At 44.9% G+C, this 17,515-nt stretch overlaps 1 protein-coding gene across 4 annotated transcripts in view; it reads right to left on the reverse strand.

Annotated features, from left to right (window-relative positions):
* Positions 1 to 17,515, reverse strand: part of LOC114602243 (ATP-binding cassette sub-family C member 12) — a 59,553-nt gene that overhangs the window by 14,288 nt on the left and 27,750 nt on the right. For all 4 annotated transcript variants that reach the window (XR_003707885.2, XR_003707886.2, XM_028740219.2 and 1 more), the window contains 9 exons: positions 17,347 to 17,449; positions 17,203 to 17,268; positions 14,064 to 14,153; positions 12,671 to 12,774; positions 11,714 to 11,851; positions 9,622 to 9,848; positions 7,091 to 7,228; positions 5,132 to 5,318; positions 40 to 129 (listed from right to left, as the gene is read on the reverse strand). Coding sequence is in view for 2 of the 4 variants with exons in the window: in XM_028740219.2 (XP_028596052.2) it covers positions 40 to 129; positions 5,132 to 5,318; positions 7,091 to 7,228; positions 9,622 to 9,848; positions 11,714 to 11,851; positions 12,671 to 12,774; positions 14,064 to 14,153; positions 17,203 to 17,268; positions 17,347 to 17,449 (1,143 nt within the window). In the remaining 2 variants the exon portion in view is untranslated. The remainder of the gene's footprint in view (positions 1 to 39; positions 130 to 5,131; positions 5,319 to 7,090; positions 7,229 to 9,621; positions 9,849 to 11,713; positions 11,852 to 12,670; positions 12,775 to 14,063; positions 14,154 to 17,202; positions 17,269 to 17,346; positions 17,450 to 17,515) is intronic.

Genomic DNA, 17,515 nt, shown 5'->3' on the forward strand with positions numbered 1-17,515 from the left:
AGAATTGCTTTAAATATTCTCACCAGGGGCCCTTCTTACCGTGATATATTCCATAATTTGCTCGACATGTGTAAATCGAGCTTCTGTCTCCGATCCCGTTCTCACACACACTTGCAGAAGTCCACTCAACTATGAAGGAGGGGAAGAGAGGAAGGGGAAAGATCAGGAAGCTGTGCAGGGGGATATTTAGCTACCTGTGCACCAAACAGAGAAGCAGAAAGAATTCAGTTCTATTCATTGCAGTCGCTGCAGGATATACCAGAATCTTATTCTCCCACACGGGAACCTGGGAATCTGCCGGAGTCAGCACCAGCTTTGAGAGGTCAGGTGAGCTCCACCGCCCCACCACACTGTTGCTGCTGCTTCCCGGGAAGTATTGGGTGTGAGGTTGGCGTGGTGCAAACGCACTTGTGGAGCCAATTTGGTGCTCCCACTGGTGTGTCTGCACCTCACCACCTTTCCTGTATGGGCAGTAGCATGACCAACCAGCGGTCAAGTGAGTCCCACCACCACACTGCCTGCTATTGCCTCCATAGAAAGAGTTACCCCTGTCTCTTGACCTCCCTTGTCCCATTTTCCTACTTCACTAAGCCCTGTTACCTCTTCAGCTTCTGACAACTCCTCCTTGTCTTCTCCTTCCCCTCCCTCTGACCACTCATCATTGTCCCACCACCAATTCCCAGGCTCTGGGCCTTCTTTCCTTGTGGGTGTTCCTCAGCTGGCTCCTCCCACCATTCTTCTGTGGCCAACCGGTCCATGACATATGGGATCAGTTTCTGTACACCCATGTACAGCCCACGTCTTCAGCGCCTGCATGGGCTGGGTCTCGGGAGCACCTTCTCTGACCTTCCGGTCACAGGAACGTAGGAACAGCAGCACAGCATTCCCGAGGAATAGGTCCTGGTGCAGTGGACTCACATTTGCTCATGTGAGCACCTCAAAACAGCAGAGTAACGGAAGCAAAGCTGTGGAGGTTTTGTCGCATACCTAATTTATTTCTTCTAATTAAACAAATGAAAGAACATAACTGTTATGTACTGAGTTGAATAGGATCCAAAATGCAGCAGTCTGATTGGTCCTAGACAATAGGATTCAGAATGCAGCAGTCTGATTGGTCCTAGAACAATAGGATTCAGAATGCAGCAGTCTGATTGGTCCACAGGAGCCACCTAATCCAGCTCACGGTAGAAGTGAATCCGCAACCTGATTGGCCTACAGGAGAATCCCGGAATTAGCCAATCACGTGGGGCCCATTGTGTAAATAATGTATATAAAGCAGACATTCTGGGGGAAATTCCATTCCTCCTTACCACTATGAGCTGAATAAAGAGCATGAAATCCACTTTCGACTCCGAGTATATTTCAATAAAAAACATGTATGAGAGAAACAGCTCTCTCATACTGCCATCTTGTCTCTAGACAGATCAAAGAAAAAGCCACACTGTACTAGGGATGGAAGTCTGGAAGAGTAGCTTCCGCCCCCTCCTTTCTCTTAGACAGACAGAAAGTAAAACAAACATGATCCGGTGATCCTTGCAATGGGAGGGATGAAAATACTGACAATCAGCTCATATCGGTTCATTCCCAAATAGGTGTGTTTACACATCATCTCACAACCTGTTGCTTATCCAAATTTGGCTCTACAGCCAGCGGTGGAGCTAACCGCTCAGGCACCCAGAGCGGCGCACATGCCATGCACCCAAGGGGCAGCACAAGCTGCTGAGGGGGGTGACCAGCGCAGCAATTGGCACTCGGGGGGTGATCGGCACCCATTGGGGGTGGTTGGCGCGGCAGTTGGCATCCAGGGGAACGATCTGCACCCAGGAGGGCGGCACGGCGATCCGCCCAGGGAAGTTTTTTTCACACACCCCTCAGGGAAGACACCCGGGGTTGGTCGCCCCCCCTCACCCCCTCTTCCTACGCCCCTGTCTACAGCTTCTGGGAAGCCCCTCTTCATCTGCTTTCATGGATGGCTACTGGGTAAAGCAAAGTGCAGGAAATATTCAAAGCGAAAAGGAGGCTAAGGAAAAGAGAGTGAGTCACTGGCCCGGCAGCAACACTCTCGAACGATGAACCCCCGAGGCCATTTCAGAACTAGTTAACAACTGCCCGTGGAGAATGACTAACTACAGGCCTAGAAATATATATATATATATATATATATATCGTTCACAATTTGACTTGAGGGGCCTATGCTCTGCTGGCAGCTCGGAAAGTGAGTTGAATAAAGGGACTTGCAATTTACCATGACCAAAATAAAAATAAAAATGCCTCACACTTTAGGGAAAACAGCACCACTTTAAGCTAAATCTGCCTTTCCCCCTATGTGCTAACGTGCATAAAGCATAGACGTGAGCGACACATCATTAATCCTGCGATAATAACAGATGGCTCCTTGCGTTCACTGTATAGAAGCTTAAATGTCAGGAACAGAGTTTCTGAGTCAGGACGAGGAAAGGTTAAGCCAACAAATACAGGCAACCATTTGTTGCCTCTGAGAGATCCATTACAACTGGAAATGTATTTCCATCACCAGTCTGAGAGTGTAAAGGTTAAGGATGGAGAATAGGGGTGGGGGAGCATATGATGAGTGTTTCGCGATAAGGATGCTTAAGATGACTTAAGAAAATAACATATCGATCGCCATGTAAGATGAAAAATCACAGAAGAAAGATCCTACTGCATTTCTTTGCCCCAAAGAAAGGTTTTGTAGAACCTGGGGGGGAAAACTTTTTTTAAAAAAGAAAATAAATGGAAGGTCACTGACTTCAGGCATTCCAAGGAGCCCCCATCCTCAGCCCTCCATTCCTGAGGGTCGGTTCACACAAATTTCTGGAGGGTTGTGGAAGATGGATCCCCCACCATGGCTGTTTTCCAGACTGCTTGGATAATTCTGTAAGAATCAATCACTTGGGTTGGGCGATAACTTGCTCCAGGAATAACCACATCTGTCACTCAACTGTTGCGACTGCTTCTATGGATGCCACAAACTTTGGACCACTGACATCATGTGAGGAAGGGCGGAGGTTCAGTGGCCGAACACATGCTTTGCACTTAGAAGGTCCCAGGTTCAGATCCTGGCATCTCTGGTTCAGAGAGGATCAGGTGGCAGGTGATGCAAAGGACCTCTGTTTGAGTCTCTGAAGAACTGCTGCCAGTCAGAGTAAAGCAACACTGGACTAGATGAACCAATGGTGTGCCTTAGTAAGAAGGCTTTTTATCTACAGATAGTGGTGGCTGATTCCTCTTGGGACTGGTAGGGGGAGTGGAAGGGAGACCAACAGTAGGTGGAGCCAGAGAAGCCTATGGCAGGCAAAGCCAACTATAGGCAACAACCAATTTACATGCGTCCACTTGACGCATCGTGCTGAATCTGGAAGCTTTTCAAATGGCAGAAACAGCCTTAAAAGAGCTAGACAGGGCAAAAAAAAGGGAGCAGAAACAGCCCCTAGCAATCCCACAAGCCTTTGCAAGTGCAATTCCAGGAGCTCTTGCACTGCCCGTTGAGGACTGTGGAGAGTTGGAGTTTAGTCAAGGAAATTTGGAAAGAGCCATTGTGGTGGAATTTGGCAGAGTTTGACAACTGGCAAATGCTGCTGGTTTTCTCAAGGGTTTCCAGAGGTTTAGAGGGTGTTTGCAGGCTTTTCTAATGGTGTTTCAAATATAAGAGATCTCATATAAACATGCAGTGCCTTGGAACGTAACCCCTGTGTAAATTGGGAGTTGCCTGTAATTCTGGTTTCATCCATGTCCTCTTCCAAGTTCTACAAAGGCAACACTGAGACTGAGGGGAAGGAAGCTGCGGCCCTGGTGTGGCTGGAAGAAGGAGGCAGGCATGAGGAGAGTGGTGGGGCAGTGTCTTATTTGCCCCAATGGGCCATTCTCTGCCATCTTCAGATTTGCATCTTCCAATGCATGGACTCAGGTCCACTTCACCATTTTATATGGCAGGGTGGACACCACAGAAAGTAAAACGGCGACACATTTCAAAGCACTGGAGGGCAAATGGTAAGCAGGTATGTGGCAGGATCCCCAGTTGTCCGCATCTCCTTCAGCGTGGATCTCCTGTGTGTTTTTGCTAACACATGCCTCCTTTTCACACTTTTAACAGCTGCCAAAAACTCCAGAAAATGCACAGAGGCACAAATTGCCCCATGTACCATGGCAAAAGAATACCACAAATCTGTACATTTTGGAAGAGCAACAAACTAGCTCCCCCAAAACAATGTGTTTAGCATTTCAATCCGTGCTTGACATTAGCAAAAAGGGGTTAGATTGCAAAGCTAACTCAACCGGATGTATTTGAAGGGTTCCAGCAGCTGGGCTTACAAATACAGCAAGAAAACATGCTCTGTGCCTATTAAAGCGGTACAGTTGGAGGGCAGGTTCTTTCATGGTTGTTTACCACGTGGGCCTCTGTTTGCATTTATTTAAAGGCAAAGCTTTCTAATGCACACTTTCCAGAGCAATGCATAAACCGAAACACAGCTATCCCTTCTCCAAAAATTTTAGTGCAGTTGTCCAGTCAAGGAACATGTAGGAAAATGTATACACTAGGGCAAAGTGTGCAAAAAGTACACACTATCTGCACTTTCTGGAAACAATTGGTGACACTTTGTTCCAAAAGGCTTTCCCAGCTAGATAAATGGGTCTTTACCATGAGTGTCTACTTCTTAGGGTTTTGGTCTTGTTTTAAATTTATTTGATGTTTTAAGATGTTTTTAAAATAATCTTGTGGGCAAATTGGCTCAAGACAGTTGTTTAGAAGGCAATTAAATCAATGATAATAAAATAAACAAATAAATTAGTGGGAAAATATATAAAACACGCTATGGTAGGGGGAAATTGGTTTGGAAAACTGTGTACATTAGGCGAGAAACACATACAGGAATGTTTATGTTAAGAGGAGAAATTTGCATTAAAATGCTAGTGAATATTCACGAGGACTTTTTTAAAAAAAATTAATTGCAAACAAATGGGGAAACATGGAGAACTGAACTCAAGGTTGGAAAAAGGAGAAAGTGAAACAGACAGATCCTTCCCACCCACCCCCAATGGTGCAATGGGCCACTTCAGGTCTGATTTGGAGTGTGTCGGAATGAAGCCTGAGTTATCCGGGCGATTCACTTACCTGGATAGTGTAAGACAAAGCCAAGCCTTTTTCCGCAGTGCTGATGGAAGAAGGGCTGAGGACGACAAAGAGGGCGACGATCAAAGTCATGACGGTCATGAGCATGTCCGTCCTCAACGCAAACCACCGCAGCGCATAGTTGAACAGCATGAAGTGGCCGGAGCTCTCGTCGTTCAGCTTTCTAAAACTGGAACCAAAATCAGGGATAGTACTTAGAAAGTTGGCCTGAGTTTGGATCTGTTTTTAGTCTACTGCTGTTTTGGCTTTTCGGAAGCCTGAAATCATTGTCGCCGGTTCTTCTTTTTGGTAATTTTGTTGTTTTAGCTTTTTTGTAAACTGCTTTGAGGTTCTTAACAAAATAATAATCGAGCAGCATATGAATTTTATGAAATAAAAGCTTTCTCTAGTCAGTTCACACAGAACATGAGCACAAGAGCATGCAACCATTGGGATTAGTAGCACTTGAGGGTCTTATCCTCTATTATTTTTTCTTATCATTTCAGAGAGAGAGAGAGAGAGAGAGAGAGAGAGAGAGAGAGAGAGAGAGAGAACAAAGGGCAAACTGTGGTTTGCAAACCAACTTCAACCCCTGGCTTAAACATAGGAGGAGCCTTGTTGGACAGGCCAAATACCCATCTAGTCCAACGTCCTGCTCTCACAAAAGCCAACCAGATGCCTATGTGAAGCCCTTAATCAGGACATGAGCACAACAGTACTCTTCGACTCATGATCCCAGCAACTGGTCACATTGCCTCTGATACTGGGGGCTGTGTACAACCATTGTGAATAGCAGCCACTGAAAACTTTATCCTCCATGAATTTGTCTTATTCCCCCTCTGAATCTGTCCCCGTTTGTGGCCACAACATCTTGCGGTCAGGAACAGACATAAGGACATCATAGGAGTCCTGAGGATCAGCCCCCAAAAGCCCATCCCGTCTCGTTTCATTTCACTTTGGATTTGTATGTCGCCTTCCTATATCACCGTACAAAGTGTGGTTTACAAGCGGAAGAAAAGATTGCACACCTTGATTTGATCCAATACAAAAATGTCATAATTAAAAACATAACTTTAAAAGAAACAACTTATATCAAATAAAGTAATATTCATTAATCTATTAGAACATAATAGCACACAATAAAATTAAATATCAGCAAATAATAATTAAACAGAAATTTACTCTTAACGATTGCAATAAATAATCTGGTCTGGCATCCTGTATCACAGTGGCCAAATGAATGCCTATGGAAAGCCTGCAGGCAGGGCCTGAGCTCAGCAGCACTCTCCCTATTTGTTATTCCCAGAAACAGATATGCAGAGGCAAACTGCCTCCATCACAGGAAGTAGAACATAGCCATCATGGATGGTAGCCATTGATAGCCATTGACTAAGAGCCCTCCAAACCCATGCACTCCAGCTTCTGGGTGTAAGGATTTTGCAGGCCCACTTGAACAGGTAATCACCGAACCTTCTCTTCTCTTTGGACCCATTTTGTAAATTCCACCAGCTTGGGGAAGAAAGGATTTGGAAACTGGGATGGTTAGGTGCCCTCCTTCTGCTGGTAGACTCCAGGTTACAAGGGAACTGGAAGAAGACTCATGGACGTGTTGAATAATTGCGATTTAAAAACCAGGTCTTGACAATAGCTTCATGCTTTGTGTGGATGGGGAGGGTTATAAAGGGTGCAAATGAGGTTATCACTTGGCTGCACATGTAACAATTTTCTTCGAGACAATGCTAAGAATTTGTGACGTAATCTGGAAAGCTTCCCCACAGCTTGTCATTTCCCGCAAATGAAAAGCCATAGGACGCCAGTGCTTATGGAGCGGCTTCATCTATGGCCCGGCAGGTGGGAAAGATGCAGGATTGGTGGTCAAGAGAAGAAGAACGACACAGCTTGATCTGCCCCATCCGAGGGACCGAGACAGAAAGAATGTGACTTTGGGGCCAGGCAACTTACCGAATGCTGTAGTTTTCCTTCTTATTGTATGCGTGGATTGTGCTAAGGCCTGGGACAGTGGACATGATCATGGAAAGCCATGGAGACTTGCTCATGTTTTCGAATCGCTTGAGCTCTCGGATGGTGCTCTGGAAAATCCTGCAGCAAAATGCAGGTAAGATTGCACAGAGTTAGATCCTGGCTTTGGAAGGGGACTTGGAATCCCTTCCTAATGAATATTCCTAATGAGTATTCTGGATTTCCAAATTTGAAGCAGTTGGCCACCACCTCCAAGAGAAGTTTTACAGTGCAACCTCAGACCTGTCTCAGAAGTATGTCCCACAGAGGGTTCATCCACACTTGGGCTTCACCCTGTGTTTTGAACATATTGTGTACCAATTGATTCCTCTGGGTTTGAGAGCTTTTCTTCTTGTTCCATACGGAAATCCAATCTTATTCACTAAATCAGATCCTATCAGATATGCAGAAAGAGAGATTCTGCTTAACTGAGATTCAGTTCACCGGGATTTTCGCAAGGCATCGCTGCGGAAAAATGAGAGAAGTTCTTGGAACCAGGGGAATTGAATTAGTATACAATACAATCAAAATACAGGTTAAGCTAAAGTGTGGATCAGCTGTGGGTTCCATGGGGATTTTGTGGGATGTAAACACAGGAGCAGTCAATGACAACATTCCTAGAGTGTACATGCTAGAACATGGGGAGGGATGTCTGTCCAGCAAGCAGGTAAACTTCCTGGGGACGGACTTCCTCCGCATGTGACCAGAGGTGGGTGTGGCCTCACCTGTGCAGGTAATGACAAAAGCACAGGGCAGGAAGTCACTCTCTCTCTCTGCCATTTTCTTTCGATGAGGAAACATCTAAGGATGCTCTCTTGGCTCCCAGCCAAGAGAGAAGATAAGGTCTATCTTGCTACAAGATAGATTCTAAATGTATGTAACCTTTTTAAGCCTGTCTGCCTTCTGGGATCACATTGTGAACAGAACGTGAGTAAACTATTTTATACTTTTATAAAGATTGTGTCGTGTCTTGTATTTTAAGAGGGAACAAAAGGGGAAATTACCAGGGTAATTATTATAGAGGTTCTAGCGAACCTGTGCACACGTTACCGTTGCGCACTTAAAGGGGAATGTTTATAAACTCTGCTGATATTTTGGGAACTTGTTAGCACAAGTTGGATAAGGATATAATTAGTCAATATATCCTCTCCTGCACCCCAGAACATTCCCACAGATTTCTCCAGGAGAGTGGGTATAGGATTCTAGGCTTAGGCCAGATCTATTTTACTTATCTGTAAGATAATTATCTGTAGGATAATGAATTTATCCTGTACATAAGGTTTCTGGGCGGGTCAGGATAGCATTGTGCATTTGTGAAAACAAGGGAAATGATTCAAAAAGGAAGCAGCGTGCAATGGGTTACAGAAAGCAGACTGAGAAGCTAAGCAAATAAAGTGGAAGCTACAGAATGGAGATCCTAGAGGCACCTGTGTGGGGAGGGACTTCTACAATTCAGAGGATGCCCCTCTCAGGCTGTCATTCCTCACTGTGGGTGGCAGGAATGCCAAGAGAGCTGACTCTGCTGACCTCAGCATCGAAGAAGTTCAATTGCAGTGGTATCTTGGTTCTCAAACGTAATCCATTACGGAAGTCCGTTCCAAAACCAAAGCGTTCCAAAACCAAGTCGCGCTTTCCCATAGAAAGTAATGCAAAATGAATTAATCCGTTCCAGACTTTTAAAAGCAACCCCTAAAACAGCAATTTAACATCAATTTTGCTATCTAACGAGACCATTGATCCATAAAATGAAAGCAATAATCATTGTACTGTGCTATAAAATAAATAAGACAGTATTGTAGATGGTTTTTTTTGTTTTTTGTTTAAATCTTATCTGCACTGATGATAGCCATTATTTGGATGGGGGGCTTTTATCCATTTCCACAGTCACACAATCAACCAATCAGTAGCTGAACTGGGTTCCACAGAGTCACAAAAACAAATTAACTGAAAAAGCCTCAAAAACAAAAACACAAAATAAATAACAAAAACAAAAGCACCAGACATGACCCTTTCCAGAAGTCCATTTGACTTCCGAAATGTTTGAAAACCAAGGCACAGCTTCTGATTGGTACAGGTGCCCCAGAAGTAATAGCCGACAGCTGCATCGGACATTCAGCTTCCGAAGAAAAGTTCAAAAAACTAAACACTTCTTGGTTTTCGGCATTCAGGAAGCCAAGGTGTTTGAGAACCAAGGTACCATTGTAGTTGGGATAAAGGGGATATTTGGGGAATTAGAGGAGCCCAAAATGGAATCTGTCCCTTAGAGACTGTGTTCTGGAAAGGAAGGGGGGAACTACAAACTGACAGGAGGGGAGGGTAGAATTAGAGACCAGTGGGTCCCCTTAACTTGCAAGGGGCAGAATGAGCACACAGATCAAATACACACTGCAGAGTTGTTGTTATTTTCAAAAGAAATTCTGGGGTAGGAAAAACAACCACATACCAGAGAGAGGGGGTGGGAACGTCCAACTTACTGGAAGAGTAGAATGAAAAGAATCATTAGGACAGCGATTCCAATTAGGAGGTAAGGAAACACAATGGCGACGATGACAATGATGGAGAGGACCATGAAAAGCTGCTGCAGAAACATTTCGGCATGAAACGGAAGCCGCACGTCCAGTTCGTCCATATCTTTAGAGAAGCGGTTCATTACTCTGCCAGCGGGAGTCGTATCAAAGAAACTCATGGGGCTCCATAAGATCTGCGGATAAGAGGGGAGGGTGCGGTAAAATGACAACAACAAATTGGGATGGCAGACATGTCTTTTGTGGCACTCGGTGTTTGGGGTCACAGCTCTGTGCCAGCTTAATGTGAGCTGTGGTGTGAATACAGTACTGGGCTGTTGTTTTCGTTTGGCGGCTGGGGTGGTAGCCGTGGGGTCTTCTTTGTAAATCAGACTTGAAAGGACAAGCACAAATTGTGGTTTCATTTCTCACCATCGCCACCACAACAGTTAGGGGGGGGGGGGCGAAGCGTGCACGAGAATCTCAGCACTGCAATTGCGATAGTGGGGATGTAAAACAATTCTGTTCAGAATGGGAATGGTTTCAAAATGGGAGGAATCCTTGCCGTAATGAAATGTAAAATGGCAGAGAATCCCATGGTGGGAGCTCATGCAGTCGAAGCATGACCAGGTGCTTCAGCAAACTGCACTAGGGTGCAGGGGAAACCAGGGGACAGGTGAGGTCCTCTAAGATTCTCTATCTGGCCCTGAAACTTTCACTGAGTCTCTCCTCTCCCAGGCAACTCTCTCCACTGAACGTAGGAGCAGAAAAAGAGCCTGTTTGATCAGACCAAGGGCCCATCTAGGCCAGCATCCATTTCTTACAGTGGTCAACTAGATGCACTTTTGGAAGAGTTTGGATCTGATATCCCGCTTTATCACTACCCTAAGGAGTCTCAAGGCGGCTAACATTCTCCTTTCCCTTCCTCCCCCACAACAAACACTCTGTGAGGTGAGTGGGGCTGAGAGACTTCAGAGAAGTGTGACTGGCCCAAGGTCACCCAGTAGCTGCATGCAGAGGAGCAGAGACGCGAACCTGGTTCCCCAGATTACGAATCTACCGGTCTTAACCACTGCACCACACTGGCTCTCTGGAAACTTGCAAGCAGGACGGGAGCACAAGAGCACTCTCCCCTCCTGCGGTTTTCACTAACTGGTATTCAGAAGCAGGACTGCCTCTGTTCATGTAGCTTTATTGGTTGTTTGCCCAGGCCCAGCATTAATGGTCATTATAGTCAGGGACGCAGGTGGCGCTGTGGGTAAAAGCCTCAGCGCCTAGGGCTTGCCGATCGAAAGGTCGGTGGCTCGAATCCCCACGACGGGGTGCGCTCCCGTTGCTCGGTCCCAGCGCCTGCCAACCTAGCAGTTCGAAAGCACCTCCGAGTGCAAGTAGATAAATAGGGACCGCTTACTAGCGGGAAGGTAAATGGCGTTTCCGTGTGCGGCTCTGGCTCGCCAGAGCAGCGGTCACACTGGCCACGTGACCCGGAAGTGTCTCTGGACAGCGCTGGCCCCCGGCCTCTTGAGTGAGATGGGCGCACAACCCTAGAGTCTGTCAAGACTGGCCCATATGGGCAGGGGTACCTTTACCTTTATAGTCAGGTAACTGATGGGGTCCACGGATAGCTCAACAGAGCGCCTAGATGCCACCTTTCTGTTTAGCTAAAACATGTGCCCAACACCTCTCTATTTATGGCACCCGCTTTCCTTCTCCCTCTCGGCTTCCCAGTGATCATCCCAAGGAGCTATCACAGATGTCTCTCCATCTTCCATCCAGGCATGTGCTCCAGTTCAAGACCCCAAGCTCTGTGAAAAATTGTAGTTTCGGGCTGACCCCCAATACTGCCAGAATCCAGGCTTGCCATTTGCCACCTATGTGTCGATTTTTCTCCCCTTTGGGTTGCATGCTAAAATGCAGTGCTGTTCTGAAAGCACACCTTTCATAATTTCTAGGTAAAAAGAGTGACCCATGACTTTCTGACAGCACATAATTGGACGATAAAAATCAAGCCAGCTTGTTAAATATGCAACAACCCTGTTTGCCAGCTGGAGATTTGCGATACCTTGTGAAACATGGTGTCGTGTAGTCTCGATGACGCCCGCAATGTTGTCTTAGTGAAAACAAAGCCTTTGATGAAGCTCAGGATAATCATGGAAACGATGCTCATTCCATAGATGAGTTGGTAGAAACTGTAGTTTGCCTTTAAGGAATGGATTTTCAAAGAAAACTGTAATTGAGAGCAGATTACTTTTCTCTCTCTAAAATAATGACATATTGAGACACAGGAACAAGGGGCAATTATCTGGACTATATAATGAGATAAGACTCCATTGGGAAAGTTAGTGATTTCGCCAAACAGAACACAACCCAACAGTTTTGCAGTAAACATTTAAAATATATGGCAGAGTAGGAACTCTGCTTACCGATATAACCCTCTTCGTATTCTTTGTGTGAACTTGGGCGGCACTTCCATTAAAATATACACTCCTATTTCTATGCGTAGTTTGAGATCGGACCAGTTCAGACATAATGTCTATATAATAGTTTAGCACAACAAGAACAAACTTGGGCTCACCCACTTCCTCTCCAGAATAGCCACAGGGAGGACTTTGAAAACTTCCATTTTCATTTTAGATTAACCACAGGTTGTCCGAACACAACAGGCCATGATGAATCATAGCTGTGATTTGCTTAAACAAAGCAACTCCAAGCCACAGTTTAAGAAGCTGGCTTGTTTCAAGAAACTGTAGTTACGATGAACCGCAGTTTATGGTTTGGGTGTAACACTAAACTGTAGATAATTTAAAGTGGAAGACAAGAGGTCAAATCCCTGCAGGCCATGAAGCTGACTGGATGACTTGGGGTCTATCACCACCTCTTAGCCTAACCAACCTCACAGAGTTGTTGCGAGGACAAAACAGGGAGGAGGAGAACTGTTTTTGCCACCTTGTGCTCTTTATATGTAATAGATATGTATTATACAAATAAAACACATTATAATGCTGAAAGGTGTGCTTACCCGTAAGCCCTGCCTTAACCAGTAACTCAACCACCAGTTGCTGAAGGCTGAACAACTGATCATCAGAACAAAGAGAAGCACAATGAAGAACCACAGGATGAATCCTAAGAAGGGGACCATCGGGCCAAGTTAGTAAACAGGGAATGAGTGAACACAATGCACTGGTGAGTGCCCATTTAGGGCTGAAATCAGATAGGCATTTTCCTTAGGCACAAAGTCCCACGAACGTCAGTGAAACTTGAAAAACGCATGGGAATTTGCTGCACATTTCCTTAAAAAAGGGACAGGAGGAGCTGGTGCCCATTGAGACTGGTGGAGGGGAAGGCAGGGCGACCCAGGGTTAAGTGGAGCCAGGGCCCATGACAGGCAGAACTAGTTTCATGCTAGCTCTGTCCCCCAGATGTGTAAAACCATTTAAAACATCTATGTCTACTTAAGGTAAAGGTAAAGGTACCCCTGCCCGTACGGGCCAGTCTTGACAGACTCTAGGGTTGTGTGCCCATCTCACTCAAGAGGCCGGGGGCCAGCGCTGTCCGGAGACACTTCCGGGTCACGTGGCCAGCGTGACAAAGCTGCATCTGGCGAGCCAGAGCCGCACACAGAAACGCCGTTTACCTTCCCGCTAGTAAGCGGTCCCTATTTATCTACTTGCACCTGGGGGTGCTTTCAAACTGCTAGGTTGGCAGGTGCTGGGACCGAACAACGGGAACGCACCCCGCCGCGGGGATTTGAACCGCCGACCTTTCGATCGGCAAGCCCTAGGCGCTGAGGCTTTTACCCACAGTGCCACCCGCGTCCCTATGTCTACTTAAAGGCAAGCACAAAAAAACCATCTCGGTTTATAATTAGTCACTGAAAGCCGCAGCAAAAAAAGAACAATGGATCTTTAAGGCTCAATTGGTGAGACTGGGGGGACAGGGCTTGCCAGCTTTCACACCGAATTTCACAACTGTGCAGCAACCATCAAGATGGGTTTATTCCATGTCTGCCAACCTAATTGTCTTCACATGGTAATTCTGTCTTCCAGGGAACCTTGGGAACTGTAGTTCTCTAGGAGTGGAAGGGGGGCTATGGATCATTAACAGACCATGTATTGCACTCTTATCAACTATAGTTCCCAGGATTCTTGGGGAGCGGGGTATAGAAGTCTGTACCAATTTGTACAGGAGATATTCTCAGTAACCTCTGAGCATGTGCTGAGTACATTGCCCTCAATGCTTAGCAGTTAGGGAGCCAGTCCCAACATATACATAATTTTCTGGGCAGGATTGATTCCTGAGTAGTTCCCCACCTACATATTTACATACTATAAGAGGTTCCATTTTAGCAGAAATCTACAATAACAAAATAAAGGTTTTCTTTGGGGGGAAAAGAAGCTTGTTGCAGGATATACCTCCAGATGCCTTAATGTAAGCGTGGTAGGTTTTCCATCTAACAGAGCCTTCTTGCTTCTCCTCTTTCTGAACGAGTTGATTTGCAGGAGCTGGAGCGGAAACCATCGAGCATTTATTCACGCTGTAATGTTATCCAGCACTGACAAATCTCATGCATTTTAAGTAAAATTGGACGTCACTCGAGTCTATCAACTAAAATAAACATTTGAGGCTTCACAGGAGCCTCAGCGAAATGCTCTCTCACTGCCAGGTTCCCCCAGATGAAACCATATGGTAAATGCTACCTCTGTTTTCCTAATGGCTGTCGAATGAATTGGAATCCGTGACTGGAATTAAAAAAGCGAAAGGGCATTGATTTGACGGAAAAGTGATCAATATTCCCCAGCCTTTGAATGAAAAACCTTATTGATGTGCTTGTTCTCCTTTCTGATCAAATATAAAGCTTTTTTTTTCCAAAAAAAAGAGGAAAAATGAAAACATTCAGCAAAGGGACCAGTTTCTTTTTCTCTTTTTCTTTTTTGCAAATCATCTTTATTGGTTTCTTTTAATTTACATTCGTAGAATCACGTTATAACATCTCAGTTCTCCTATGGCTAAGCATATATTTCTAAATAATAATAAAGAAAACAAAAACAAAAATTTGTGCTTAATTGCTTGATTCATTCATATTCCTTTTATACTTGACTTCCCTCCCCTTCTTACTTGGGTCCTCTGTTTCATTTATTTGAATGCCTCTCTTAACATGTCTATGAGTTTGTTTTCCTGTTTCTTCACTATATTTTAGGATTATTTTTTTCTTACAGAAGTAATTCTAAACCAGCCAAAATTTCCCAATAATAGTCTTTCAAATATTGTTTTGAATATGTTCCAATCTTTTTTAAAAATGTTTTGTTTGATCTCTTATCTGCCCAGTCAACATGTCCATCTTCATGTACTCCATTAATTTGGTCAACCAATCTTTTTGGGTCGGTAAACGTTCCCTTTTCCAGTTCTGTGCAATCACAACCCTTGCTGTGGTGGTGGCGTACATGAATACTTTCTTTAAATCTTTTGGCATCTCATTTCCGACAATCCCTAATAGAAATGCTTCTGGTTTGTGGGGGAATGAGATTTTAAACATCCTTTTTCATTCGTTATGAATTAGATCCCAAAACTCCTTTCATAATTTCGCCCATTCTGACAGCTGTATATTGCCTCCTAAGTCCACTGTCCACTCCACCATAACTGCCTTCACGTCCTCATCCTTTACTGACCACTCTAATAAGATTTTATACATTTTAGATAGGGTTTTCTGGTTGCTATACAATAGATCTTGCTCAAATCTTGAACACTCTTTCCCGAAACCCCTCTTTTTGTCTTGTTTAAATAACTCATATACTTGGTGCTATTCTAGCCAGCTTGACACCTTATTTTTTATCTCGTCAAAGTTCTTAAGTTTCAATTGGTTATCTTCCTCACACAGGATTTCCTTTTATGTTGCCCAATCGTTTCTCATGTTGACCTTTTTTACATTCATGGCCTCCATGGGTGACAACCACCATGGTGTTTTTTGCTCCAAGATACCCTTATTTTTTACCCAGCTTTTTTCCCCAAAAAAGGAAAAAGGAAAACATTCAGCAAAGGGATCACTTTCTCTTTTTCACTCCAGCATGGTTTTGTTACGAAGCTGTTCATGCGAAACAGGGACATCGCTGTCAATTAATTTTTTTCATTCTGAAGTTTTTACAGTGTTCCCATAACTTTTGTTCAGCTCGAAAAGCATCTTCAGCACACTTTTTGTCGGAGAATGTTTTAGGGGAGGAAATACATTGAGTATAAGAGATGAGCCATATTTTCCAGTCTCTCCAAGCAGTAAAAGTTGGAGGGTGGAGAATCAAGGACACAGGCTGAACATTCAACAGAAGGACTTGCCTTATACCAAACCAGATCATTTGCCTGTGTAGCCCAAGGTTTGCTGTAGGCTTACAGCTTGTAGTTTTTATATATATATATATATAAACAATTGTCCAGTAGCACCTTAGAGACCAACTAAGTTTGTTCTTGGTATAAGCTTATACCAGGAACAAACTTAGTTGGTCTCTAAGGTGCTACTGGACAATTTTCTTATTTTTTGTATATATTTCGACTGCGTCAGACCAACACGGCTACCTACCTGAATCCAGAAGCTTGTAGTTAAGGAAGAGAAGCCATCAGCACGACCCTTAGTTCAGGCAACACGCTAGGCCAGAACTTTGCTTAACTCCCATCCCTAAACGATTAAGGTCCCAAACATCAGATAGACCGCCCCCTTCTCTGCATACCCTCTTGGGTGTTAAGATCAGCAGAGGGAGCTCTCTCCACTGCCCTCAGACGTTTGGGGGCAGGCAACCTGGGAAAGGGCATTCTCTGTGGCAAGTCCTAGGTTGTGAAATTCCGTGTCCACAGAGGTGCACCTGGAACCTTCATTCTACAGTTGCAGTTATATGCTAAAGGCACACCTCTTCATCCCGGCCTTTGACACCAGTAGCATATTTATATATATTAGGACCCACCCTATTCCTGAGACTGCAATTGGTTTTAAACTGTTTTCAGCCCTGAATTTCAAATGGCTGCTGCCTGCTCTGGAACGTAATGGCGAAGGGCAGGAAACAAATCAAGTTAACCTGGGATAGCTCAGTTGGTAGAGCATAAGACTCTTAATCTCAGGTTTATGGGTTCAAGTCCCACGCTGGGCAAAATGATTCCTGCATTGTGGGGGGTTGGACTAGATGACCCTCGTGGTTCTTTCCAACTCTGTGATTTTGTGCAATTCTGTAATGAGGAGGAGCAGGAAGTGAAGGATCCTGCACTGAACTTAAAAGTCCGGGGCAAAGCAAAGCAGGTACATGCTCCTTTCTGAAATCCGTGGCATGGAAAAAAGGTCAGTATAATTCAGCTAGGGCTAGATTCTGTAGTGATGGGGCCTTCGCGTGTACAGCACGCATGTAGCCATCCATGTAAACCGAACCCTGGCAGTTCCAGACCCCTTGAAAGCTTTTGGGTGCATAGGAACCACCCACCCCCAGCTCAAGCCCCCCCCCCCCCACGCAAGCATTACAGCGATACCCATTTAAATTCCTAATCGATTTAAACCAATTAGCAAGAGATTGCACAAAGTACCTGTGTCTCTTCTCATTTTGTGGTCGCTCCTGGATTCCTGGCTTGGCTCGTCAGAAATGCCAAAAGCTGGGGGATGCGAGAGAACTGTCAGGCGAGCAGTCAAAGCCATTTCGAAAAGAAGATTACGATACTAAATGATCTCACCGGGATTTTCGGTTCCTATGTAAGAGATTTCGGGGACGTCCTCCTGATCCTCCTCCACACATACATCCACCGTGTCTGAATAAAGAAGAGCGTCGTGTGGAACCTGAAATAGAGAAATACACGGAGTGAATGTTTTGCAAGAGAAGCCCAGCTGGAGCAAACCAGGGTC

The sequence above is a fragment of the Podarcis muralis genome, chromosome 7 (genome assembly GCF_964188315.1).
Source record: "Podarcis muralis chromosome 7, rPodMur119.hap1.1, whole genome shotgun sequence".
In the NCBI taxonomy this organism is placed as follows: Eukaryota; Metazoa; Chordata; class Lepidosauria; order Squamata; family Lacertidae; genus Podarcis; species Podarcis muralis.